The 27,660-nt window shown below is 42.0% G+C and overlaps 2 protein-coding genes across 3 annotated transcripts in view; one reads left to right on the top strand and one right to left on the bottom strand.

The window, feature by feature from the left end:
* RPN2 (ribophorin II) overlaps positions 1–8,975 on the bottom strand; it is a 56,332-nt gene extending 47,357 nt beyond the window's left edge. For both annotated transcript variants that reach the window (XM_045084182.1, XM_045084183.1), the window contains exons 1-2: positions 8,844–8,975; positions 3,714–3,907 (exon numbers count right to left, since the gene is read on the bottom strand). In XM_045084182.1, the coding sequence (XP_044940117.1) occupies positions 3,714–3,907; positions 8,844–8,856 (207 nt within the window). In that variant the 5' untranslated portion in view covers positions 8,857–8,975. The remainder of the gene's footprint in view (positions 1–3,713; positions 3,908–8,843) is intronic.
* The window catches only part of MROH8 (maestro heat like repeat family member 8), a 58,998-nt gene continuing 39,953 nt past the window's right edge, over positions 8,616–27,660 (top strand). Inside the window, exons 1-6 of the mRNA XM_013053329.2 lie at positions 8,616–8,993; positions 14,958–15,079; positions 17,174–17,319; positions 20,214–20,336; positions 24,933–25,012; positions 25,761–25,905. Of these exons, the coding sequence (XP_012908783.2) occupies positions 8,698–8,993; positions 14,958–15,079; positions 17,174–17,319; positions 20,214–20,336; positions 24,933–25,012; positions 25,761–25,905 (912 nt within the window). The 5' untranslated portion in view covers positions 8,616–8,697. The remainder of the gene's footprint in view (positions 8,994–14,957; positions 15,080–17,173; positions 17,320–20,213; positions 20,337–24,932; positions 25,013–25,760; positions 25,906–27,660) is intronic.

Here is a 27,660-nt window from a genome sequence, read left to right as displayed (position 1 = left end):
CCCTGCTAAGTGGGGAATTTGCCTCTCTCTCTCCCCTGTCCAGGCTCATGCCCTCTCTTACTCTTTCGCTCGCTTGCTCGCTCTCTCTCTCACTCATCTGCTCTTCACTCTCTCTCTCTCCAATAAACAAATAAAATCTTTAAAAACAAACTTGGGTTCACTAGCACTGATGCTTGCACTCTTTGGAGTGAAACTAATTTTACTAAGAAGGTACATTCTTACAGGATTTATAACAGGGCAATCACAAGGAAAAGTCCGTTTCCTTAATATAGTCAAACACAGGAAGGAAACAGCAGGCAGAAACAAGAAACAACTATCAGGAAGAAACCTGAATGAGTGTGGACCTCACAAAGCATCATAGCACAGCAAGGGTTAGCAAATTTTCTGCAAAGGACCACAGAGTAAATGTTTTAGGTTTTGGGGGCCAGTCTCTTAAGTAACTAGTCGACTCTAGCACCAAAGTGCAAAAGCAGCCACAATCAATATATAAGTGAGTGGGCTTGGCTATGTTTCAATAAAACTTTATTTACAAAAACGGGCTTTAAGCTGGATTTGACTCTGGAGGCCATAGTTTGTCAACAGTTCTGCCATATGGTATTCAGATGATGGCTGGCAGATATCGGGCAAATTATTAACCTCTCTGAGCTTCCATTTCCTCCTCTATTACAGGATAATATTTCTGACCACATAGAATTAAGACAATTAACTCAAGTTAACATAACCACTGTACCCAGCATATACAAGGCATTCAACAAATCAGTAGCAATTACTGATTCTAGTCTGGAACAGGAAATGTAAAACTAAGCCTAAGACATTTTATCACATAAAAACAAACAAAAAACACACACAGAAAGACATTACGGCCCACTCGTCAAAATGGGACATTCTGGGCATCAAAAATAGTAACAACTGTTATTCTATGTCAACTACACTTCAAAAAAGAAAAAGAAAAGAAAGAATAGCAACTGCCATGGATTGCAAAACATTACCTGGGGCTACCAATTCTGGCCATGACAGAATTAAAGGTATTGAACTTACCCTCCTCCCATAAATAACTATAAAACTGAAAAAATATATGAAGATACTGGACAACAGACAGTATAAGGTTGTGATACTTAAAAGAAAGTAAAAAGTGTGAAATGATGGGAATTTAAATAGAAATATACTCTTATAAGGTGCTTTCATTACTGTGACATGGTGAAGTAAGGATTCAAAGTACACTGTGATAAATTCAAATGCATGTTACAATCTCTAGAGCAACTACTAAAAAAATAAGTAGAGCTAAAACCAACAGGAGATATCAAACAAAATAATAAAAAATTATTCAATCTAAGACAGGAAAGAAGGAGGAAAAAAATAGTCAGACAAATAAAAAACAAATAACAAGATAGTAGACTTCAACCCAACAGTATAGTTACATCAATAAACTAAACTCCCCAATTAAAAGATAGAGATTGTCAGACTGGATGAAAACAAAAAACAAAAAACCAAGTCCCTACTGTACACTGTTTACAAGAGATAGGTTAATCTAACAATACCCAAATCTACTGATCCTACTTTATCATAACTAAAAGTGAAATAACCAGATATCATGCACCAATGACAGGAAGTACACATCACCACCTACAAAATACTTCTGCCAAGAAAACTGACCTGAATCTAATTAAGCTTCAAGAGCTAACCATCAGGGGCGCCTGGGTGGCTCAGTGGGTTAAGCCTCTGCCTTCGGCTCAGGTCATGATCTCAGGGTCCTGGGATCGAGCCCCGCATCGGGCTCTCTGCTCGGCGGTGAGCCTGCTTCCCTCTCTCTCTCTATCTCTCGCTTTCTCTGCCTCTCTGCCTACTTGTGATCTTTGTCAAGTAAATAAATAAAATCTTAAAAAAAAAAAAAAAAAGAGCTAACCATCAGTTTATAGGACTATAGAAGATAGGAAGTATGTTCAAAAACAGCATGAGGGGCACCTAGATGGCTCAGGAGGCTAAGTGTCTGCCTTCAGCTCAGGTCATGATGCTGGGGTCCTGGGATGAGCTCCACATTGGGCTCCCTGCTGAGTGGGGCGAGTGCTTCTCCCTCTCCCTCTGCCCCTTCCCCCAGATCATGCTCTTTCTCTCTTTCAAATAATTTTTTTTAAAAACTTTAAAAGTCCACAAACAAAGAGCATGAGGATGCTATTAATCAAAGGCAGAATGTGGATCTTCTCCAGGATAAATGATCTGGCTTGTTCTACAAATAAAAGATATTGGTTGGGGGTGGTAGAGGGGAGATGCAAACTGATACAGATGAAAAAAGTATTTAAAAGCAAAGTTTTCTTCTATTGGTAGCAGAAGAGGTCAGAGAATTGAAGAGTAAGAACTCAGTATGTCATTACTGATTTAAATGGGGAGGGGACAACATAAGAAAAAAAAGTGGGTGGCCATGAGGAACAGAGAGCAGCCTTTGGCTGACAGCCCACAAGAAAACAGAGATCTCAAACTTAAAAGCACAAGGAACTGCAGGCATTCTGTTAACCACCTGAACAAGAGACTGAAGCAGATTCTTCCCCAGAACCTCCAGATATGAACTCAGTCTGCTCGACACCATCATTCTGACCTTCTGAGACACTAACTAGGGAGCCCTGCCAAGCCTCCCTGGACTTCTGACCACAGAACCATTAGCTAATAAATGAGTGCTATTTTAAATAACTAAATGTATGGTCACTTGTTATGCAGCCATAGAAAACTAATACACAGGGGCACCTGAGTGGCTCAGTTAAGTGGCCAATTCATGATTTTGATCCCAGGGTCTTTGATCCCACAGCTCAGAGATTGAGCCCAGTGATGGGCTCTACACTTAACAGGAGTCTACTTGAGATTCTCTCCCTCTGCCCCTTCCCCCACTCACGTTCTCACTCTCTAAAATAAATAAATAAATCTTTAAAAAAAAAAGAAAAGAAAACTAACACACAAGGCTTATATAGGAAACCTGGCCTTAACTTCTTTGCCCTAGCTGTCCATGCTACTGTAATGAATAAAATGCAAATTCACTTAAGATTGAACATTTTCCAGGACTCCTGGGTGGCTCAGTCAGTTAAGCATCTGCCTTCAGCTCAGGTCATGATCTCAAGGCCCTGGGAGGGAACCCCACATCAGGCTCCCTGCTCAGCAGGAAGTCTGCTTCTCCCTCTCCCTCTGCCCCTCCCCACTGCTTGTGTGCACTCACACTCTCTCTCTCAAATGAATAGATAAAATTTCTAAAAAAAAAAAAAAAAAGACTGAACCTTTTCCTAAATCCAGGAAACGTTTTAGTTGTGATGCTTTTCCTAATCAAAGGTCCAAAGAGTATATTAAAACTGCCTGATACAGTGACTGTCAGTGTTTAGTAAAAATGAACACCCCCATCTTGAACTCCTTTATTATTTATAAGTCACACATACAAGGCACCTAACAAGTATATGTGGTACTATACAGTCTCACTCAGAACTATATCAATAGATTCTACAGGCAAAATTTAAGCTAATAAAAAGTAAAGTTTCTAAGACTTGCTCTTCTTTATATTCTACTAAAACACCTGGCATGGCCCCAAACATACATTAGGCATTAAAAGAGAAGAACATCTGTCAGACTAAACTAAGTATTTATATATTAGCCTTGGGTCATCCTCAAATGAGCAAGAGTTCTCAAATACACACAGGGACCATAGTTAAGGGATGAGACCAAGACAAAAGTAGCCTTACCTTTACATCTGGCACCTGGGCACCTAGGCTGCTGAGTCCCACGATAGAGTAGAAAGCAGATTCCAAACTTGTGAAAGGGCGATCCAGTGAGGCTTTCAGTCTCTCCACATCTGCCTTGGTGAGGTAGTGAGTGGGCGTCAGAGCCTGGGTGCTGGCTATGATTGTCAGGGCCAACAGGAAGACAGTGCTTGAACCTTGGGGGGAAATGACTATTAAACACAATCCAAATGATTCCAAAGTTCTATAAACGGTTCCAACGATGGTGTGCATCAAGGTCCGGGAACCAAAGCATGTAAGAAAGGGGAAGGCAAATGGGAGGTTTAACTGGGAGAGAAGTCCTGGGAAAATGGCGGGCACTATCTTCATCCATCTGAAGGACAGTCCTCCCAGTAGCCTGTGTCGCTAAAGCACAGGACCCAGCATGCCATTCTGATTTCAAATACGTTTGTAACTCCTATGCCTCTGTCTTAGAGGCACCTGCCTCTCACCAGATTTCTTCATTTACTTACTCTTTCCTCCATCTGTGGCTCTCTGGACCCTTCTCTGGTCCTCTAACAAGTCATGTTGTACGCTACCCAGAACTTTTTCATGCTTTCCCTTACTTCAACTTTCAACTGTTTTTTTTACTCTCTGATTTCAGTTCAAGTATCTCTTCCTCAAGAAGTCTCCCCAACAGCCCTTCCTTGGGTTAGGTCACCAGTACTACGAAGTACTAAAGAATGTGACCTCTGAGGCCAGGTTTTAATACTAGCTTTGCCTGGATGTCCCGGTGGCTCAGTCAGTCGGTTCAGTGTCAACTCTTGGTTTTGGCTCAGGTCATGATCTTGGGGTTGAGACTGAGCCCCTCACTACACTCTGCACTGGATATGAAGCCTGCTTGCACGCTCTCTAAATAAATAAATACATACATACTTTGAAAATAAATAAATCCTAGTTCTGCCGTTTATTAGCAATATGGCTTTGGCAGTTACAATGTGGCCAGTCTGACCTCGATTTCCTCAAGTGTAAAGTGGGATAATAACAGTACCCACCTCAGGGGTGTAATGAGGATTACATGAGTTAACAGAGGAAGATCTTAGAACAGCGAGAGGCTTGTAACAAGAGCTATATGTTAGGTACTTCTATTACCATCACTATTGTTGTTGCTATATTCATGCACAGCAACCTGAACTTCTATGTAGTCTATTTCAGAACTATAATTCATAGTGTAATGTCTGATTCCTTTGCTAAACTGTAAGCTCCAAGAGGAGAGAGTTTCTTCAACACATTCCAGTATTTCTAAGTATTAAACATTCCTTGGCATGTAGTAGTACTGAATTAATATTTGCTAAGTAAGTGGAAAGAAAAATTAATCCTTGTCTATGATGCTCTAGGAGACAGGAACCAGTTATGAGTGGTACATCTTCTGGGCTGCTTCATCAATTGACTGCCATCCAATTAACACAACAGTATCCACCACCACCTCCCCCCAACCACCCACCTTATCCATACTCCATGGTTTCAGTTACCCACGTTCAGCCCTGGTCCAGTATTGTCAGGTCAGGTCAGTAGTGGCCTAATGCTACATCACAATGCCTACGTCATTCACCTTACTTCATCTCATCATGCAGACATTTTATCACATAGGCCTCTATTATCAAGAAGGGTGAGTACAGTACAAGATGTTTTAAGAAACCACATTCAGGGGGCGCCTATGTGGCTCAGTGGGTTAAGCCTCTGCCTTCGGCTCAGATCATGGTCTCAGGGTCCTGGGATCGAGCCCCGCATCAGGCTCTCTGCTCAGCAGAGTCTGCTTCCCCTCTCTCTCTGCCTGCCTCTCTGCCTACTTGTGATCTCTCTCTCTCTGTCAAATAAATAAATAAAATCTTTAAAAACAAAAAAACAAACAAAAAAAGAAACCACATTCACATGAGTTTTATTACAATATCTTGCTCTAATTGTTCTTTCATTATTAGTTATCATTGTCAATCTCTTACTGTGCCTAATTTATAAATTAAATTTTATCATAGTTATGTACGTATAGGAAAAAAACACAATATATTTAAGTGTTCAGTACTATCTGCAGTTTTAGGCATCTACTGAGGATCTTGGAAAGTGAGCCCTGCAGATAAGGGAGCACTACTGTAATTGCAAGGCTAATGGTAATGGTAAATCCTCTGCTCACAGTGTCAAATTTAGTTTGAACTAGAATCCCTCAAGAAAGGCATTATAAGGGGGAGCTTGCCGGGCTCCGTCGGTGGAGCATGTGACTCTTGATCTTGCAGTGGGAATTCAAGCCCCACGTTGGGCAGATTACTTTAAAAAAAAAAAAAAAAGCATCATTATATCTCTTTTACAAATAAGATAACTGAGAACATCAGTACCTTACAAACGATCTTGGACTCAAACTCTAACTATACAGTTTACACTCCACTATTTTTTGGGAGATTGTTGTAGAAACAATGGCTATATTACCGGTACCTCAGAATTGTTCTTCTATGAAGGCTAGTTCTATTTAAATCCTTGTATGGGTTAAATTATCTAAAGAATGTGGAAGTTCTTTTTAAAACACTAGAAAGGTATCTATAGTGTACAGTATTCAATTATAAAATATTTATTGAATGCTTACTAAGAACTATTTTTGATATTAAAAATAAAGCAGGGGGGTGTGCCTTGATGGCTCAGTCAGTTAAAGCCTCTCCCTTCGGCTCAGGTCATGACCCCAGGATCCTGGGATAGAGCCCCACATCAGGGTCTGCTCAGCAGAAAACCTGTTTCCTCCTCTCTCTGCCTACTTGTGATCTCTGTCTGTCAAATAAATAAATAAGTAAAATCTTTTTCTTTCTTTTTTTTTTAAAAGCTAAATAAATAAATAAATAATAAAGTAGGGGCACCTGGGTAGTTCAGTAGGATAAGCCTCTGCCTTCAGCTCAGGTCATGATCTTGGGATCCTGGGATTGAACCCCGATCGGGCTCCCTGTTCAACAGAGCCTCTTCTTTGCTCTCCTTCTGCCCTACTTCCCTCTCGTGCCATCTCTTGTACTCTCTCTTGTGCTCTTGCAAATAAAGTCTTTAAAAAAAAAAATCATTATCATGTTACAAGGTGAAAAGTGCTATGGAGAAAAATAAAGCACAGAAGAGATCTGAGAAAAGCTACACTTTATTTTTTTTAAGATTTTATTTATTTATTTAGAGAGAGAACACACACAAGGGTGGGAGAAGCAAAGGGAGAGGGAGAAGCGGGCTCTCTACGAAGTGGGGAGCCCAACTCGGGGCTTAATCGCAAGACCCTGGGAACATGATCTAAGCCAAAGGCAGATGACTAACAGACTGAGCCACCCAGGCACCCCAGAATGATTTTAAATATGGTAGTCTATGACAATCTAACTAAGAAATAAAGTGATTGTGTGTAGACCTGAGGGAAAAGAAGGGAGTGTCACAAAGATATTTGGGGGGAAACTATCCCAAGAAGAAAAGCAAGTGCAAAGACTCTGTATATATGGTATTCTTTGACATTAGCAAAGAGTAAAGTACAGCTAGAGTGGCATAAGCAAAGGGTGAAAAGTATGGAAGAGGCAACAGAGATAGCAGAGGCAAAATATGAAGGGCCTTTTAAACCTCTGTAGGGACTCTCCCTTTACTGAGATGGGACCCAACAGAAAGTTTTGAGAAGAGGAGTGATATGACTTACAATTTAACAGGAACATTGTGTTGAGAATAAACAAAACTGTGTTGAGACTAGGCAGGAGAAAGAACCTGAAGAGGGTCACCAGTTAGTAATAATGCAAGTAAAAAAGATGATGTGGTCACAGCCAGAGTGACAGCAGTAGAGATGAGAAGTGGTCAGAGTCTGGCTAGAATTCAAAGTCAAAGCCAAAACTGCTAAAGAAGAGAAAAATGTAAGAAAGAGGAGCCAAGATACAAATGCTGAATTCCAGTGCCTTGTGTACATGCATGTAACTCAATAGATTAAGATTTAGTAAATGACAACTGGCATTTCCCCCAGATAGACTATAAATTCCCCTAACACAGCATCTGTGTCAGAATTCTAATCCTCCCACCTCGATTTAATAGCGACATTTTTGGCTAAAACTGCGCACTTAACATGTGTGTGGGGGGGTATGCCCATACTATGCTAAGTAGCTGGCATGCAATGAGTCATTAAATTTTCACAACATCCAAGTGAGTGTAGTTTACATACCAAGAAATTGAGACTCTACTAGAAGTTACCTCCCTAAGACACATGACTGACAATCAAAATGCAGGGCGTTTGAATACAGTTTGCTTTTAACCACTCTATTACCCTCAACTTTTCCAAAAATGGAGCAATGACCCACTGTCTTATTCACTGCTATCTTGGGCAAGTTATTTTTCTCTGAAATTTTGTCTTCCTGTCTGTCAAACGTACATAATCGTACACATTCCCCACGCCGCGGTGAGACTACATGAGGGTCCATCGTGCACAGTGCCCGCTCCACAACTAGCAATGCAGTTAACTTTATTGATGCTTGCGTAGCGCCGTGCACTATTCTCAAATATGCACGGGACTCAGCTCATTTAATACAGCAACTTATGCCGCAGAAAATGTGACTAATCTAGTTTACAGATCAGAAACTGAGGTGCAGAGGGGTTAAGGAACTTGGACCGGATCACAGAACGAATACTTGGCACACTACAAGTTTGCACCAGGAGAATCTAACTTCAGAATTTATACTCTAAGCTCCCAGAGACGTGAGTGATTTTCTTGCTCCTTTTTATTAAAAAGGAGGCCACGATCGACGTGGCCAAAAGCTCACTCGTAGGCCGCCCGGCCCCGGAGACTCCGCGAGTCAAATGAATGAGTGAAGCCACACCTAAGGTTAACCGCGGCCCCCGGCTGGGCCTCCGGGGCACCCGTAGCTCCGCGCCGCACTAGCACCTACCCCACCTCCACTCGCCCGCAGTCCCACCCGCTCGCCGGCCCTCCGTCACACACTCGACCCCAAAAGAGCCGGAGCCCGAGCCCATGCCCCTGCCCCTGCCCCACAGGGGAAGAGGCGCCCGCGTGGCCGGCTTCCGAGTGGCGAGCACTAGCCTCCCGCGGGCTACGGCCCACTCGCCAAGGCGTGCCGGCCGCGGGGCCCCGTCGTCGAGCCATGCACAACGCCTCACCCGGCGACGCCATTCCTCCGAGCAGGTCCCACCACCAGGGCCCGAGCCGCAGGCTGACTTCCGCTCGGGGAAGTGGCTCCAAGGGCGCGCCGGAGGGGACGTCAGGGACTCGCGGCAGGCTGCGCGTGCTGGGATGGGATCTAGGCACAGGTCAGTCTCCGCCGCCCCACTGGGTCGACCCGGTCCCAGCAGGCCGCGGCCCAAATTCCAGTTCCCGCGCGAAAGGGCGACGCCGTCCTCACCTACGGGCCCGCCTCCCTCCCCCCGCGACCTGGACCGCTTGGAACCGGCCGCCTCGCAACCGTCCTAATCCGGGTGCTCCCAGTACGCGATTGGACGAGGCTTCGGGGTGGGCCTGAAACGGGGCCTCCGCTGATTGGCCGACCGCGGTGATTGGCCGGTGGTGCCGTCACTCAGTCGTCTGTAGGCAGCCCGGCCAATTTTAAAGGAATGGGAAGGGTCCAGGGAGGAAGGGCAAATGGTGCTCCAGGGTTCGGGTTTTCTTTTTTTGTTTGTTCTTTTTTTTTCTCCCTCTTTAGGAAATTATGGCAATTTCTGCCAAAGATTGTTTCACCTGTGAATAACTGACCTAGCGAGTGATGTCTTCTTTGGTTTGCAAAGCATTTCTGTATACGTAGATAACTTTGAGGAACGTACTAGCCCAATGTTACAGAAGGAGGAGGGTCAAAAATAGGAAAAAAAAAAAAAAAAAAGAAAGAAAGAAAGAACGGGCGCCTGGGTGGCTCAGTGGGTTAAGCCTCTGCCTTCAGCTCAGGTGGTGATCTCAGGGTCCTGGAATCAAGGCCCGCATCAGGCTCTCCACTTGGTGGGGACCCTGCTTCTCCCTCTCTCTCTCTGCTTTCTTGTGATCTCTGTCAAATAAATAAATAAAATCTTTAAAAAAAAAAAAAAAAAAGGAAGCGACTTATCTAGGAACTCCATAATAACTAACTCCAATTATTGGACATCTATAGGTTAGCGCAACAGTGTAGTAAGACTATAGTACGTTATTTGATTTACTCCTTATCACCATTGTGTGAGGTCTGTACTGTGTTACTCCCAATTTATAGAAAAAGAAACTAAAAGATTTGAACCCAGACAGGCTGACCCCGTAATCTGTGCTTTTAACTCTTATGGACATACAAAATATGCACAATATGGTAAATTTTATTATTTGTATCCCAGATATTATTAACCCAGATAGGGGAGAGAGAGTTCTGTCTGCTGCTGTGCTATTCAGTAAAGTAGATACTAGCTGTACGTGGATATCTAAATTTGAGTTTAAATTAATTAAAATTTTAAATTTTAGGGGTGCCTGGGTGGCTTAGTGGGTTAAAGCCTCTACTTTCGGCTCAGGTCATGACCCGAGGGTCCTAGGATGGAGCCCCACATCAGGCTTTCTGCTCAGCAGGGAGCGTGCTTCCCCCTCTCTCTCTGTCTGCCTCTCTGCCTACTTGTGATCTCTGTCTGTCAAATAAATAAATAAAATATTTTTTAAAATTTTTTTTTTAATTTTAAAACTCCATTCCTCAGTGGTGCTACGCACATTTCAAGCTCATTGGCCACATGTGGCTACCAGATATCATTTTGGATAGCACAAAATTAGGGAATATTTCCAATATCAGAGAAAGTTCTATTGGATGGTGCTGATACAGAATACATAAAAAACTCTTCCGGAGTGTCTGAATGGAGCACAAGGTTGAGCCTGGGACTTTTGGTTTCAGCTCTAAGCGTGGTATCAGGGTCCTGATCTCAGGGTCCCCCCACTCATTGTGGAGTCTGCTTGAGACCCTCTCTCCCTCCACCTGTGCCCCTTGCCTCTACTCCCTCTCTTCCCCCCACCAAAATAAATAAATCTTTAAAAAAAAAAAAACTCTTCCAATTCAAAGTAAGACAACTACTGTGGTGCTGAAGCCATCTCATAGTGACTTGCAAGAGTCACTTATGAAATTTAGCAAGGGGGATGCCTGGGTAGCTCAGTCAGTTGAGCATCTTGATGTCAGCTCAGGTCATGATCTTGGGGTCATAGAATTGAGCACCACATAGGGCTCCAGGCTCAGGGTAGAGCCTGTTTGGGATTCTTTACCCCTTCCTCTTGCTCCCCTTCTGTTCCTCTGCCTGCTCTCACTCTCCCTTTCTAAAAATAAATAAATAAAATCTTTAAATTTAGCAAAAGTTTTGCAAATTCATTGCTAAATACAGCTCTTTAGAAAAATTAAATTGGGGGTGCCTGGGTGGCTCAGTGGGTTAAAGCCTCTGCCTTTGGCTCGGGTCATGATCCCAGGGTCCTGGTATCGAGCCCCACATCGGGCTCTCTGCTGGGCGGGGGGAGCCTGCTTCCTCCTCTCTCTCTGCCTGCCTCTCTGCCTCCTTGTGATTTCTGTCTGTCAAATAAACAAGTAAATCTTTTTTAAAAAAATTAAATTTCACACAGAACAAAATAAAGTCTATTGAAAACCAGTTCATTTCATTATCACTTTACCATCTTGTATGCTTTTGTGGTTGCTAATATCTATTGCATCTATATGGTGGAAATATATGGTGTTGTGCTACTGCACATCTTTTTCCAAAGTAACATCAGTAGCTTGATTTTGGCCACAATGGGAATATTTACACCATAGAATTAGCAGATGCTACATACCAGGGCTTGATTTTTTGCTTTGTTATGTCTAAAGTTAATGATGGGAAAATGTTAATAAAGATTAAATTTAGAAGTGTGTCATGTCTATAGGCTTTACATTGTAAATAGCCCCAAAACTTAAGGAAATATCATTCTAGTGTTTGAAAACTATTATCCAACTCAAAGAAGTCACTTCTGAAGTTTTGGTTACATCTTACTCATTAATGTAAATGAAAATATCAACCAGCATTCACTTAAAAACTGTGCTTAGAAAGTCTGCTTTAAACATTTACCAGCATACCACTGCAAGTAACCCAGTAAAAAACACAGGCAAAAGACTTGAATACAAAAAAAAAAAAAAAAAAAAACGACTTGAATACGCACTTCATCAAGATAATCAACATCATTACATATTGATTGCATTGTATATTAAGTCCCCAGGAGACATTGCTATACATCCACTGAAATAGTTAATATAAAAAGGACCAATAAGGGGCCTGGGTGGCTCAGTGGGTTAAGCCTCTGCCTTCGGCTCAGGTCATGATCTCAGGGTCCTGGGATCGAGTCCCGTATCGGGCTCTCTGCTCAGCAGGGAGCCTGCTTCCTCCTCTCTCTATCTCTCTGCCTACTTGTGATCTCTCTCTGTCAAATAAATAAATAAACTCTTTAAAAAAAAAAAAAAAAGGACCAATAATACCAAACACTGGCGAGGATGTGGAACAACTGGAACTCGCATATATTGCTGGTGGACATGGAAAATGGTGCAATCATATTGGAAAACAGATTTTTAGTTTTTTAAATAGCCAGTTATATGACCTACTGCATGACCCAGCCATTCTACTCTTAAAGGGTTTGTTTGTTTGGTTGGTTGGTTTGGTTTTTTTGTTTGTTGTTGATTTTCTTTATTTATTTGAAAGGGAGAGGGAACATAAGAATGAGCAGGGAGAAGGGCAGAGAGAGAAGCAGACTCCCTGATGAACAGGCAGCTGACGCAAGCCCCTGGCCCAATGACGCAAGCAGCATCCTAGGCCCCTAGGATCATGATATGAGCAGAAGATAGACGCTTAACCGACTAAGCCACCCAGGTGCCCCGGTTTGTTTGTTTTTAATTAACTAGTTCTTTTAATTATTAAAGAAATAGAAGTACACAGGAAGAAGCTCAAACTTTATTGGTTTGTTTTTTCCCAAAATTATTTTATTTACTATTAACTAAATGAAAAAACAATATTTATAAACATATATAAAGAAAAAAGAATGATCCAGTGAAATTGTGTACTTGCCATCCTATTAAAGAAAAGATAGGGTCGCCTGGGTGGCTCTGTCAGTTAAGCATCCGACTTGATTTCAGCTCAGGTCTTGCTCTCACGGTTGTGAGTTCAAGCCCCACGTTGGGCTCCACACTGCACACTGGGAGTGGAGCCTACTTAAAAAAAAAAAAAAGAAAAAGAACATAATCATAACTTTTAGGTCCTCTTTCTAGTCTTATGCATTCCATCCTCTTTCTCCCTGCTCAGAGATCCCCCATCTTGCAGGTTATCGGTTATATTGTTTCCTTGCTTTTCTTCATAGTTTTACTGTGTATGTTTATAACTCCATGTTTTTTGCTTTTGCATATTTCTTAACTTTATATAAATGGAGTTTGCTACACATTTTTTCTGTGACTTTCTTTTTTCTCTCAACATTGTTAAGATTTATCTGCTTTGCTGTGCATAGCTAGAACTCATTCATTTTCCCTACTGTATGGTACTTTATTGGATGAATTACTACAATTTATTCTCCTGTTGGTAGGCCATTGGGTGTCTCTAGGTTTTTGCTATGATGACTACCGCTGTGAAGATTCTTGCATATATTTCTAATGCACACAGGTAAGAATTTCACTGAAAATACATTCCTGGGAGTAAAATAGTGAGTCATGGTAGAGGCATCTTTGCAACTTTACTAGATAATGCCAAATTATTTCCCAAATGGCTGTACCAATTTACACTACAACTGTAATTTGTAAGAGTTCTCTGCTCCACAACTTTGTCAATATTTGCTATTCATGCCAAAAAAAAAAAATTTTTTTTTCAGGCAAAAGTTTAAAAAGTTTGGGGTGCCTGGGTGGCTCAGTGGGTTAAAGCCTCTGCCTTCGGCTCAGGTCATGATCCCAGGGATCTGGGATTGAGCCCCACATTGGGCTCTCTGCTCCGCGGGGAGCGTGCTTCCTCCTCTCTCTCTGCCTGCCTCTCTGCCTACTTGTAATCTCTGTCTGTCAAATAAATAAAATCTTTTTAAAAAAAGTTTAAAAACTGGGGCGCCTGGGTGGCTCAGTGGGTTGAGCCGCTGCCTTCAGCTCGGGTCATGATCGTGGGGTCCTGGGATCGAGCCCCGCGTTGGGCTCTCTGCTAAGCCGGGAGCCTGCTTCCTTCTCTCTCTCTCTGCCTGCCTCTCTGCCTGCTTGTGATCTCTCTCTGCCAAATAAATAAATAAATAAATAAAATCTTTTAAAAAAAAAGTTTAAAAACTAAATTTTCTCTCAATTCCACTCTACAGACGTTTGGTTTGAATACCTGAAGTTTTTCTTCACGTATCCCAACATTTGGATGTGTCTGTGTGTCTATAGGTGCACAGAGTTAACATACATTGCTTGACAACTTGCTTTTTCATCCATTAATAGATGCTAAGCATTTAGCAAATAGAGATCTATTCCCTCACTCAGCCAGTATTCGTTGAGCATTACCATGCGCCAGGCATTCTAGTCTCTTCGAATACATCCATTAACAAAGCAGCCACTGATCTTTGCCTTCATGGAGCATACACTTTAGCTGGAGGAGACAGATGGTGAACAATATCATAAATAGGAGATTAACATATTAGAAGGTATTGTATCCTACAGAAGCAAGAAAAAGTATGAAAGGGTAACAGGAATTGGAGACAGGGGTGTTCTATCTGAGTTTTTTTTTTTTTTTTTTTAATAGCAGCCTAGTATTTCTTACCTATCCATTCATGCCCCATGAGGCCAACAATATGCTAGGTGCTGGCATTTCAGCCAGGACCGTGTAGACAGGTTTCTCCCTTCATGGAGCTGCTGATGGGAGACCATGAGCAAACCCAAATGAACTTGATAATTATAGGTAATGGTTAAATACTGTGGGAGGGGATTGGGAAGAGCCTGCCTAACTTAGACTGGTGATCAATAAATGCTTCTCTGAGAAGGTGACATTTAAGCATTGCCTCAAGTGATGAGACAGAAGCAGCCCTGAAATACTAATATTTCTTGACAAATCATAAGACACTCTTAACTCTAGGAAACAAACTGAGGTTCGGTGGAGGGGAGGTGGGTGTTGGGTTGAGGTAATTGGTTGATGGGCATTAAGGAGGGCACTTGATGCAATGAGCACTGGGTGTTATATGCAATTGATGAATCTCTGAAATTAATAACACTATATGTTAATTTACTGATTCTAAAATAAATAAATAAATACAAATATTTCTAATCCCCTATTCATTCCTAGGACCTGTAGTCAGGAAGAAGTAGTGATCCCTTGTGCTTCTGACAATGATTCAGGAAGTGTGGATTTGCAGCTGAGCAACTTAGAGGATATTAGAAAAGATCCAAGTAGCCTTGAACTTACAGGTAAGAGGGGGGAATGTTTGGGGTTTTTTTTTGTTTTTTTTTTTAAAGGCAGGAGGGGAGGTGGAAAATGGGGATTCTCTGTTGGAGTCAAGTTGCTGGATAAGAGCCTTCAACTAGACTTTGACAATGAATTTGGTCCCTGAATTTAAGACCTTGGAATATGGTTGGCACAATGAGATAAAATATATTAGTCTAGACATAATAAGAAACTGAGATAGATAATCCTGCAGACTTGCACAGAGTCTAAGTGCTAGAAGGATTCTAAGAAGGGAAAGGTGGTTATGGATGGACCCTTGATTGGGCTACAGAATATCTATCTTTTCATTTATTCTGCAAGCATTTACTGAGTATCAGTTGTTGAATATACAGCAATGAACAAGACCGACATGGTCCCTGCACTCACAGAATTTGCTGAAAAGGAGTAGTAAGTAAACAGATATTAAATAAAGTAATTACAAATTGTAGTTAATACTATGAAAGAATTATAGGGCCTGAGACAAAAAATAAGGGGGATGAGAACCTATTTTAAGCCACGGATGTCAGAGAACGCCTATCTAAGACAGCATTGTTTAAACCTAAAGGAGGCCTCAAGGATGTGAAAGAGAAACCCATGTGAGAAGCAGAGGAATGAACATCCCAGGTGGATTAATAGCATGTACATGAGACAGGAAAGACTATTTGAGGATCTATATTTCCCATGTCTACATTCATTCAACAAACATTTATTGAAGTCCTACTATGCCATAAACATGGATCTAGCTACTAGAGATTTAGTAAGAAACAGAACAGACACAGCGTACTTGTGGATAGATGATTGGAACCAAGTTTAATATGGGTGCTTGGGAGTGGGGGAGTAGGGAGCAAATATAAAGAAGCTTTTTAGCAGCTAGGAGGATATTTGTCAAAATGGGCAAAGAGGTGATTCAAGAAAGGCATCCTGGAGCAGATCCCTGAAGGATGAGTAGGAGTTAGCTAGGCAAAGGAGGTAGGAGGTAGAGAAGGTGGGGAAGAAGAAGGAGAAACGTGTAGGGAGAAGCATGAGAGCTAAATGAGATAGGTATCTAGTGCATGAGAAGAATGTGACAGTGGGTGGCAGGAATTTGGAAAGAGGCTATAATTCAGGAGACCAAAAAGTGTGCAGAAGTGGAGGGGTAGAATTCCTGATGATGGGTGTGTTAAAAGGGAAATAGTAAGACTGTTTCCCCAACAGGAATAAAGAGCTTGGTTTTGGAAAACAGGAGGTAAGGTTGTAAAGCTATATGAAGAGGGAAATGATACCATCCTAATCTTTGTTGCTCAGCAGAGGAATAATATTTGCCAACACTTCCTTCGTGCTAGCTCTGTGTCAACTAAATGAGGTAGGTTCTGTTATCATCCCCATCTAGGAAATGAAGAAATAAACCCAGAAAAAGTAAGATCACACATGGTCAGAATGCTAGAAAATAGCAGAGCACAGATCCAAGCCTAGGCAGACAAACTCTGGAGCCTGTGCCTTTTATCAGAGTCTATCCCAGGTCTGGAAGGAGGATTCCTGAAGCACTTACTGCAGCCTGGTCCAGGGGGAAGAGATCATCAAGGGGATGCTACTGTATTTGAAGTTCTTGTCACCACAGAGTCATAGATGTTTGAATTCAATAATAGTATCTACCATTTAAGTACTTACTGTGGACCATATACTGAGATAAGTCTTTGTATTCAGTACCTCACTTAGTCCTCACGATAACCCTGTTTTACAGGTAAAGAAACTAAGGTTCCAAGAGGCAAACTAACTTGATAAAGGTCATAGAATTAATAAGGGGTAGAGCCAGGATTCAAATTAATCTCAGACTGAGATAAAAAGTAAATGCTCTTAACCACTGTGCTATAGCTCAGTCTTGAAGGTTTTTGTAGCTTAGGAGGGCCTTAGACAACACTGAATTTGTAATTGGGAAGACTAGACTTGGAGAGTGGAAGGGACTTCGTCAGGGTTGTGGAGCAGATACTAAGGGTGAGACCAGGGCATGACTATCCTGACATCCGGTGGATCTCCCCATTATGACTGTAGAACTCTGCGTGGTTCAGATATGTCATCTGCTGTGTTTCTTTCGGTATTAGACTCCGACATCTCTGACATTGCTGGACTGTCTCGGGATTCACTCACAGATAGCTTCAGGCACCTGACCCAAAAGGGCGCCCTCAGTGAGGCCGTTGTTGAGAGGCTAATCCGATCTATCCAGGAGGTTTTTGATGGTGAGCTACAGGTATGCACAAGCAATCATACTGAGTCATCCAACTTATTCCTCCATTTTCACAACTATTTTAAACATTTATGATTTCTTTATCATACAGATAATTGATATTATAGACTATAAAATTTATGTTTATATTTATTTTTATATTAAACATTTATATACATTTATAAACTGTATTTATATTTATGCATCTGTTTACAAAAACTATGTTTTTGTTTATTTTTATATTAAACATTTATATACATTTAAAAACTGTATTTATATTTATGCATCTGTTTACAAAAATGCCTATTAAAAGAAAGAAAAGAAGAAGAAAAATGAATCTTCCCTAAGCCACTCTCCTGAGATAACTGTTAACATTTTAGTATATATATTTTCAGATTTTTCTTCTGTACATACAAATGCATGTAATTATAGAAAAATAAACAATTAGACATGGTGGGAGGAAAAAGGTTTTCTAGGCGAATAGCTTTGGATCTATATTACCCTACTTAATTTGGATCTATATTACCCTGTATAATACAGTATTCTGTTGTTTAGTAAAACATTCATTCATTCATTTATTCTGCAAGAGCACATAAGAAAAAATTTTATCTTACCTTGGGAGTAAGGGAAGGCATTTCTGAGAAAGGAACCCTTGAGGTCAGATCTGAGGAATGAATAGGAAGAACTAAGAGAAGGTAGAATTGGAGGAAGTATTCCAGAAATAGGGCATTGTCTGTGTTTAACAGCCTTGAGGCAGAAAGGAGCAGAACATATTTGATGAACTCACAAAAGCCTGGTATGTCTGTCTGTCCTTTGTTAACAGACACTTGGGTTGTTTCCATATCTTGGCTCTTGTGAACAACGTTGTGGTGAACATGGGAGTGCACATTACCTCTTTCAGATCCGGATTTCATTTCCTTTGAATATATATACACAGAGGATTCTAGTTTGGGAAAATTTGTCAAACTTTACATTTTCTCTGTGTGTAATGCTAATAAAAACTTTTGGGAAAAACACTTAAAGCCAGAATGTTGGTCTTCCCTTTTGACTCAAACATTTCTTTACACTTCATGTCAGCAGGACTTTATAAAACATTTCTTTGTAATTAATAAAGGGCAGGGATTGCTGCAGTTAATTGAAAAAAAGAGAAAATCCATTCCCTGCTTTGATCTGAATCCACAACCAGGCGGGAAAATAGATGAAAAGAAGGTGATTTTGTCAGAGTATCAGAAAGACCATGATAGCAATATATACTATGTGCTTTATGGATACTCCTGGGAAGGGCACCCAATGTTGGTTCAGGAGAAAATGGATTTTTCTAGTCTTAAAGGATATATAGATTTTAGTCAGTAAGCAAAGTAGGTATAGAGAATTCAGTAGGTGCAAAGGCCCAGAACCAAGAAAGGGCAGCATAAAAGTTAGTCTGTCTAAAGTTCAGAATGCTGCAGGCAAGGAGGGGATGAATTTGAAGAGGTTAGCTGGGGTCACATTGGGAAGGCCTTGACCTCCATGGATGCTATTGAAAGATATTTTGGTAGGGAGTTACCTGATCAAGTTTTTACATAATGAAGATGAATGTGGTGACAGCTAGGGGAATACATTGGAGGGCGTCAAAACTGGAGCAGGAAAACTCAATGTTGATTGTTACATAAGGTAGATGAGAAAGAATTAAACTATGAAGTCAGATTCTGGCTGTATATAACACTACTTGCTGTTCAGAGAGCTAATACCAGGTTATACTATCCATAGGCTGGGAGGGAAAGATGACAAGAAATTTTCCCAAGATTGTGGAATTATTGACATCTTTTATTGTCTTCATACTTTATTTTTTTCCAAGTTTATGTGATAGATACTGCTTTTATAATCAGAAAAAGAATAATGCAAAAGATTTTACTTTTGAAATAAGAACTTGCATTTTTTTTTTTTATTTGACAGAGAGAGATCACGAGTAGGCAGAGAGGCAGGCAGAGAGAGAGAGGAGGAAGCAGGCTCCCTGGTGAGCAGAGAGCCCGATGCGGGACTCGATCCCAGGACCTGAGATCATGACCTGAGCCGAAGGCAGCGGCTTAACCCACTGAGCCACCCAGGCGCCCCAGAACTTGCATTTTTTTTTAAAGATTTTATTTATTTGACAGAGATCACAAGTAGGCAGAGAGGCAGGCAGAGAGAGAGGGAGAAGCAGGCTCCCCATTGAACAGAGAAGCACAATCGGGGGCTCGATCCCAGATTCCTGAGATCATGACCTGAGCCAAAGGCAGAGGCTTTAACCCACTGAGCCACCGAAGCGCCCCTAAAAACTTGCATTTTAATAGGGAACCTTAAAGACTCAAAATAATATTTAATGACATCAAGAGATCTAGAAGTAACAGTCAGAGTCACTGTTAGGAACTTTAATCAGACAGCAGTATATAGATAGGATGGGTAGATGGGGAAGCAAAGACTAAAGGTGGGGAGAGCCATCATGGAGCAGTTAGCAATCCAGGATTTCATCTAGCTGAGAGGAAAAATGAAGTCCCAAACCCAGGCAGGGCAAGTGGACAAGGAGTTCCATTCCTCTGTAATTTATTCATTCCTTATAATAAAAGACCTGAGGGAGCCTGCGTGGCTCAGTCAGTTAAATGACTGCTTCAGCTCAGGTAATGGCCTGAAGTCACATGATCCAATCCCACATCGGGCTCCCTGCTCAGAGGAGAGTCTGCTTCTCCGTCTGACCCTCTCCCCCTTCGTTCTCTCTCTCCCAAATAACTAAAATCTTTTTTAAAATAAATAAATAAATAGACAGATAAAAGACCTGAGACTAGTTTGAATGAGATGTCAGATGTTTAGAACATGACAAGAAACTTCTCAAAAACCCTCTAAAACTATCAAATGAGATTGTAATATGTAATTGTGCCTTTATCATTTTTCCACAAATTCAGAGTGAACTTGAGAAGCTGGCATTCCTACAATCTTTGTCTTCTCTCAGCCGAACTTTACCTTACGATGAAACCACAGAATCATTCATTCACAACCACATAGCAGACATTGTGCGTATCATAAATGTAAGTATTTTGACCTTATCACAAATTATTAGGGCCACACAAATTCATGACATGACTAACAGATGTTTTAGTGGCTTCATGTATATTATCAATTTCCTTGACCTCTTCTTGTACCAGTATCTGTGTATGGAGGAGAAATAGGCATACTCCACAAATATAATTACGCTTGAAAACCAACTAAAAGATGAGTAGAAAGGAGGGAAACAGCATGTAAATTCTCAGTCAGGACTATACTGCATTCTTGTTAATGAAGCCGTAGTCATGAGGCAAACTCTATAATCCAATGCCCAGGTTCAGGTTGCCAGCTGTGTCTCTTTCCCACTGTGTGACTTTGGGAATCTGTGCAACTTCTCAGTGCCTCAGCTTCCTCATCTACAAAGTAAGAATAGCTGTATCATTCACAGAGCTATTGAGAGTATTAAATTAAAAATAAACATATGTGGGCACCTGGGTGGCTCATTGGGTTAAAGCCTCTTGCTTTCAGCTCAGGTAATGATCCCAGGGTCCTGGGATCGAGCCCCGCATTGGGTTCTCTGCTTGGCGAGGAGCCTGCTTCCCCCCCCCTCTCTCTGCCTGCTTCTCTGCCTATTTGTGATCTCTGTCAAATAAACAAATAAAATCTTAAAAAAAAAAAAGAAAGAAAGAAATGAGCTATTGATACATGCTAAAACTTGAATGAATCTCAAAATGATCATGCTGTGTGAAAGAAGCCAGATGAAGAAGATACAGGTCATATGATTCTATTCGGAGAAAATTCTCAAAAGTGCCAACTTATGTAAAGTGACATCAGATCAGTGGTTACCTGAAAATAGGAATAGAATGGGGAGGAACAGGAATGTGAAATTACAAAGTTTGTACAAACAAACTTTTGGGAGCAATCCATATGTTCATTATCTTGATTGTGATGATGGTGTTTTGCAAATATATACGTAAGTCAAAAACCTCAAACTATACACTTTAAATATGTACAGTTTGTTGTGTGTCTATTACCTCAAAGTCAGAAAAGCTGTAAAAATTCTGTTGAGAACTTTAATCAAAAAGAAGAAATGCAGTGGCAACTAGGATATGAAGGAAAGATGACAAGATTGGCATGAAATTAATCCAGATAGATCTCCTGATCTAAGCCTCAAAGGATGTGCTAGATAGGGTAGACAGAAGGGACCAGAGTGTAGGGGCTTTGATCGGCAGATTCCTACCTAGCTATGTCAAGACAGAATGTCAGTGCAGGTACTTTTTAGATGCTCCTGGTGCCCCACAGCAGATGTGAGCACTAAGACCTCCAACCCTGGAATGTTCATGGCATCAAGCTTGTGCTTGGGGGTCCAACCTAATTCTGCACCTGGGGTCCTCCACAAAATCCTACTATTTCCAGGTTGTTTGGTATATATAGTTACACTCACCATTGAACAGACACCATTGAACAGATCACGTGAGCCGTGAGGCAGGCAGTAGATGAGAAAGACTTTTCAGGAAGTCTCTTCAGTGGTATGGGTAATAAATGCTGAAGGATTTTGGAGGATGAACATTTCACAGTAGACAGAACTAACATGAAAAGACTGCCCAGTTGTGCCAGTGAGACTTTGAGCTCCCTGAAGCACGACGGTGAAGAAGAAAGGGAGCTGTTTTACAAATTAGAAGACACAATTTCTAGTTCCGCTGTCAAGCACAACCTGTGTGATCTGAGGCAGATCACTTAGCTTCTCTGAACCACTAGCTCCACCTGGAAAATGGAGATAGTAATATCTGGTTTTTGTTAAGGCCTTTGAGACAAAATATCTCATTTGGTTAAGATTCTTCTTGGAGAAAGCAATAAAAATCAACTCTGGCTCACTTAAGTTAAAAAAAAGAAAAAGAAAGGGCGCCTGGGTGGCTCAGTGGGTTAAGCCGCTGCCTTCGGCTCAGGTCATGATCTCAGGGTCCTGGGATCGAGTCCCGCATCGGGCTCTCTGCTCGGCAGGGAGCCTGCTTCTCTCTCTCTCTCTCTCTCTCTCTCTGCCTGCCTCTCCATCTACTTGTGATTTCTCTCTGTCAAATAAATAAATAAAACCTTAAAAAAAAAAAAAAAAAAAAAAAAAAAAAAAAAAAAAAAAAAAAGAAAAAGAAAGAAAGAGAGAGAGAGAAAGAAAGGAAGGAAGGAAGAAAGAAAGAAAGAAAACAGGAGGCTGGGATATCCCCCTAGAATCTAAGACTTTTATCAATCAAGCCTCCAGAAGAGTATGTTCCAGGACAACTCCTAGGGTTTCAAAGGGGATAGAGGGTTGCTCTCCTATCAGAATGACTCACACCTTTAGCTGCTCCCTATCTGTGTCTGTCATTCAAAAATTCCAGATGCTAGGAGAAAGAATCTGATTGGCCCAGACTGGGTCTGTTCTCTCCTCCTTCCTCAACCAGGCATGTTTGGGGGGCAGCATCATATAGGAAGGGCATGACTTCTGGGTATCCCTCTCTGTGTCTTGGAGGCCATTCCCAGAGAAGAGATGATTGCTGTGATCTGGATAGTCACCCCAAGAGGTTCCTACTACACAAATACTTGACAAACAAAAAATAGCCTCTCGTTTCTGAGTTCCCCATTAAAGTTAGCATAATTGTGAATAAATAATAAGACTTTCATACCTAACTGATTGAAAAAAGGAATTGCAGGCCTGGTGGCTTAGCTAAGAGGCACTGCCTTCATCCACATGTGAGGCGTGTGGCTGTAGGGATGGAGAGTCAGAAACTGTGCAGAGCAGGTAGTGGCCATCATCGTGGTTGATTGGATGCGGGAGATGAATAAAGGGAGAAATGTAAATCATAAGTCATCTCTTTCATGAGCCCTGGGAAAGAGTACCATTGACAGCAGCCTTAGGCTCGGAAGGTGTGTCCTTTGGAAGAGGAAGATAATGAACTCACTTTTTAACACCAAATTGCCAGAGGCAGCTAGGCTCTTAGTGGTGATACCTGTGAGATAGCTAGATTTAGGTTAGTAGAGCTCTGGGAGGCTGAAGCCATGAAATTAAGTGAGTTCCTTGGGGAAACAAGAAAGAGCATCAGGCCACCAGCAAGATCTGACCAGAGTTGGAAAGTGAGAAAGGGGCACCTAGGTGGCTCAGTGGGTTAAAGCCTCTGCCTTCGGCTCAGGTCATGATCTTAGGGTTCTGGGATTGAGCCCCTCGTCATGCTCTCCGCTCAGCAGGGAGCCTGCTTCCCCCTCTCTCTCTACCTGCTTTTCTGCCTACTTGCGATCTCTCTCTGTATCAAATAAATAAAATTTAAAAAAATAAAAGAAAGAAAGAAAGATAGGAGAAGAGTCAAGAAGGGGCAAGAAAGAGTACACAGTAATAATTATTGAAAGCTGCCTCCCGGACACTAAGTTCCTGGTGGGTCTTTTTGGTGGCAGGTTAGAGAAATCTACTAGAGGCAACTGAAACACTAAAGGGGAGATTGAGTCTTAGGATAACTGAGTGTTCCCAGAATCCTGTAACAGGAAGATCAACATGCTCCAAGAAGAGAATGAAGCCAGAAAAAAACCAAAAAACAAGAATTTTCACATACTCAGAACTTTCTCACCATCTCTCATCTTTGCTCCTTTGTGCATACTTTCATTTCTGTCCGTCCCTCACCTCTCTTCCCAAAATTGGCTCTGTCACCTTTTCCACAGGGCACAGGGCTCCCAAATTTTCAATTTTCTCTTTTTAGTAGGCCAACCAGACTGAGATCGAGGCTCTTGGTCTCAATTCCAGAGTGCTGAGAAAAAGACTCTACTCCTATCCAGATAAGCTGTGGTTATTGGGACAGAATGACTTAGCGGAAGCGTGCCTGTGAGGTGCCCATTCTGTGGCCCAGGGACATTTTCCAGAGAGGCTGGGTAGACAGCCCAGGAAGGCTTCCACTGCAACCATTTGCTTTTGCTCTTTCTGTCAACTCCCTGAGATTTCTCTTTTTTCCTCCACACATAGCAGGAAACTCGGGCCCAGGAAAAGTAAATGCTACATTCCAGGTGACACAGGGAGGGAGTGGCAGAGCCCGTGCCCAAACCCAGATACTGTCTAGCTCCAGAGCCTTTTTTTTCCTCTCTTGTCACTGTGCAGATTTTTCTGGAAAGCAAGGCAGCTTTCCAAACTCTGCCAGTTTGGAATTTGGAAATTCTAGGACAAGTACATAATAATATTGGGCCCTATCATAGACATTGCTGCTTGGTAGAAAGAGGAGTTAGGAGGCCTAAACTGGAAACAATCACAAGTAGTAAAAATAATGAGTAACAGACGCTAACAGTTCTCAAGGACTACTAGGAATTATGAATTAACTTCTTAGTGTTCCCAGTTGCCTTGTGATGGTATACGGTTACCTTATTTTACAATGGGGAAACTGAGGTACAGGGAAGTTAAATAACTTCCACTCCAACAGCTAGTAATAGGCCATGCCGGACCTGATGCTCTGGCTCCAGAGACTAAATTCCTGGCCTGGCCACTGTCCTGCTGCTATTCCTGCAGAGCCAAGAGCAGGACCTGATGAAGTCCCTGCAATGGTTCTTGCAGACCATCTACATCTGCGATCATCTGGCCCAAGGACGTGGCCCGTTCTCCACTCTAGTTTAAAGTCCTTGCCCTCTCATTGCAGATGCTGGTAGAAGAGGAGCCTGTGCATTCTCTCTTCAGCTCCGTGCGCCAGGAGGTCTTTGTCACCATCGCTGACCTCAGGTGACACCCACACGCCCCCTCCCCACACACACACATGTACTGCTCTCTTGGTCATGGCCAATACCAGAACCAACTGACATGCTCCATATCTTTAACTTAGGCAAACTATTTATAGAGGGAAATGGACACCCATCCATGTTTCCTGTGTAAGAAATTTTATTTTATATATGCTGCCCTCCATATCTGAAAGACCTTACTGGAACCTCTTTGGAGTTCAGTTTTGTCCATGGTATATTCAGTGGAAAGTTACTCTCCTGAGTGCTTCATGACAGTAGAGTTCCACAGTCCAAGAAATTTGGAAGGGCTGCCTGCTATTTATTTAACTTATTAAAAGGCCCTAAGAAATCCTATAGTTAAAAAGTTTTCTTTACTTGGTTCAATCCACCATTCCCCAAACTAACAAACATTCAGCAGAACATCTTTCAGAAAATCATGGTTTACATGTTAGACTATAGCAGGCTTTCCTCCGTGGTTAAGCTGCAGGAAACCCTAGAAGAATATCATTCCAGTAACCTCTCGGGAAGGCGGGGAGGGACAGGGAAGAAGGATGGAAGCTCTGAGCCCTGAAACTCTTCCTCCAGCATTTTGTGAGATTTGTCTAAGCAGGCTAAGAAGCACGCCCTTTGTCTCTTCCATCAGAATGACACACCGATTAGTCCACCTTTCCTCTTGGGTTCCCTCAACCCCTGCTTACCAATGTCAGATCAATGTCTTCCCAGATTACTTTTCCTAAACTGTCTTTTCTTAGTTACCAAGATGTCCACTTGCTATTTGGCTCTGAAGATCGAGCTGATTTGTTCAGTCTTATTACGAAAAGTATAATGACTCTGCCCTCTGTAACGACTCTTATCCAGCTGCAGGAAATCATGCCAAGTGGGTCCTACAACACAGAGGTAACTCCTGCTTTGGTTTACTAACTTGCCACCCACAGGGTCAGCTGATCGTGGCCCTTCGAGAGTGCGTTTAATTTTGTGGAACTAGCCAAAAGTCATTTCAGCCAGGTCTGGTGAATAAAATAAGCAGTTAAATTAAATAGCTTTTCCCCCTCTTTATTTTCCTTTCTTCTCTTTCCTTTTCTTATTTATTTATTTATTTACTTATTTAAGAAAGAGAGGGAGACAGCACAGACTCTGTGCTGAGCATGGAGCCCGATGCGGGGCTCGATAGATCTCACCCTGAGATCACAACCTGAGCTGAAACCAAGAGTCAGACACTTAACTGACTGCGCCACCCAGGTGGCCCTCTCTATTATTTTTTTTTAAGATTTTTACTTATTTATTTGAGAAAGAGCACGTACACATGTGCACAAGGGAAGGGAGGGGCAGAAGAAGAGGGACAAGCAGTCTCTGAGCCCAACATGGGACTCCATCCCGTATCCCTGTGGTGGGATGTCCTGAGCCAAAATCAAGAATCAGATGCTTAAACCAACTGAGCCAACCAGGTGCACCTTCTCTTTGTCTTTTTTTTCCCCCCCTTCATTCCTTCTTTCCTGGCTTTTGGCTTTAAAATAAGGTGAGTGTGTTCATATACTTGGCAGATACTCTGAGTTACCATATACTAAACATCATGAGAGGCAACAGAAATACAGTGGTAACCTCTCTCTCCTGGGGAGCTTATATCCCAATGTAGACATACAAACCACTGATAAGTATATCAGCTGGTAATACATGCTATATTAAAAGTTGGCTCAGTTGGTTAAGCAACTGACTCTTGACTTCGGCTCAGATCATGATCTCAGGGACCTGGGATCCAGCCCTGTGTCAGGCTCCTGCTCTTCATGCAGTCTGCTGGAGATTCTCTCCATCCCCTGCTGCCCCTGCTTACACACATGCTTTCTGTTTCTCTGGCTCTCTCAAATAAAAAAATTTTTTTTAAAAATTGAACAGGGATGGGACGCCTGGGTGGCTCAGTTGGTTGGACGACTGCCTTCGGCTCAGGTCATGATCCTGGAGTCCCGGGATCGAGTCCCACATCAGGCTCCCAGCTCCATGGGGAGTCTGCTTCTCTCTCTGACCTTCTCCTCGCTCATGCTCTCTCTCAAATAAATAAATAAAATTAAAAAAAAAATTGAACAGGGAAAGAGGAGACAAAGAGTACTGTGGTTGGGAGGCTTTTGTATATAGGGTGGTAGGGAAAGTCCTCCTGATGTGACAGTTGAAAAGAGAAGATGGGTCTCTCTAGAGGAGAAGCTTTCAGGCAGAGAAGAGGAAATGCAAAGGCCTTGATTTTCTTCTGCAGCTAATAAACTGGTTGGTAAAGCAGTTGCCAAAGGGGACTTTATTCCCCTTTGTTTCAAGATGTCAGAAAGAGGGCGCCTGGCTGGCTCAGTGGGTTAAGCCACTGCCTTCGGCTCGGGTCATGATCTCCGGGTCCTGGGATAGAGTCCCGCATTGGGCTCTCTGCTCAGCAGGGAGCCTGCTTCCTCCTTCTCTCTGCCTGCCTCTCTGCCTACTTGTGATCTCTCTCTGTCAAATAAATAAATAAAATCTTAAAAAAAAAAAAAAGATGTCAGAAAGAGTCACAAGTCAAATTTTAAAACTATCTTGATGACCCTAACTAACTTCGCAAATGTAGTTAGAATCATTAACTGTGTTCCCAGTAATGCTGAGATGTCCATTTAAAATGAACGTATCGTGGGGCACCTGGCT

This window comes from Mustela putorius, unplaced genomic scaffold (genome assembly GCF_011764305.1).
Source record: "Mustela putorius furo isolate JIRA1106 unplaced genomic scaffold, ASM1176430v1.1 tig00000743_pilon_pilon_pilon, whole genome shotgun sequence".
Classification (NCBI taxonomy): Eukaryota; Metazoa; Chordata; class Mammalia; order Carnivora; family Mustelidae; genus Mustela; species Mustela putorius.
The sequence above is the reverse complement of the archived record's forward strand: the minus strand, read 5'-3'. Positions and strand labels throughout refer to the sequence as shown.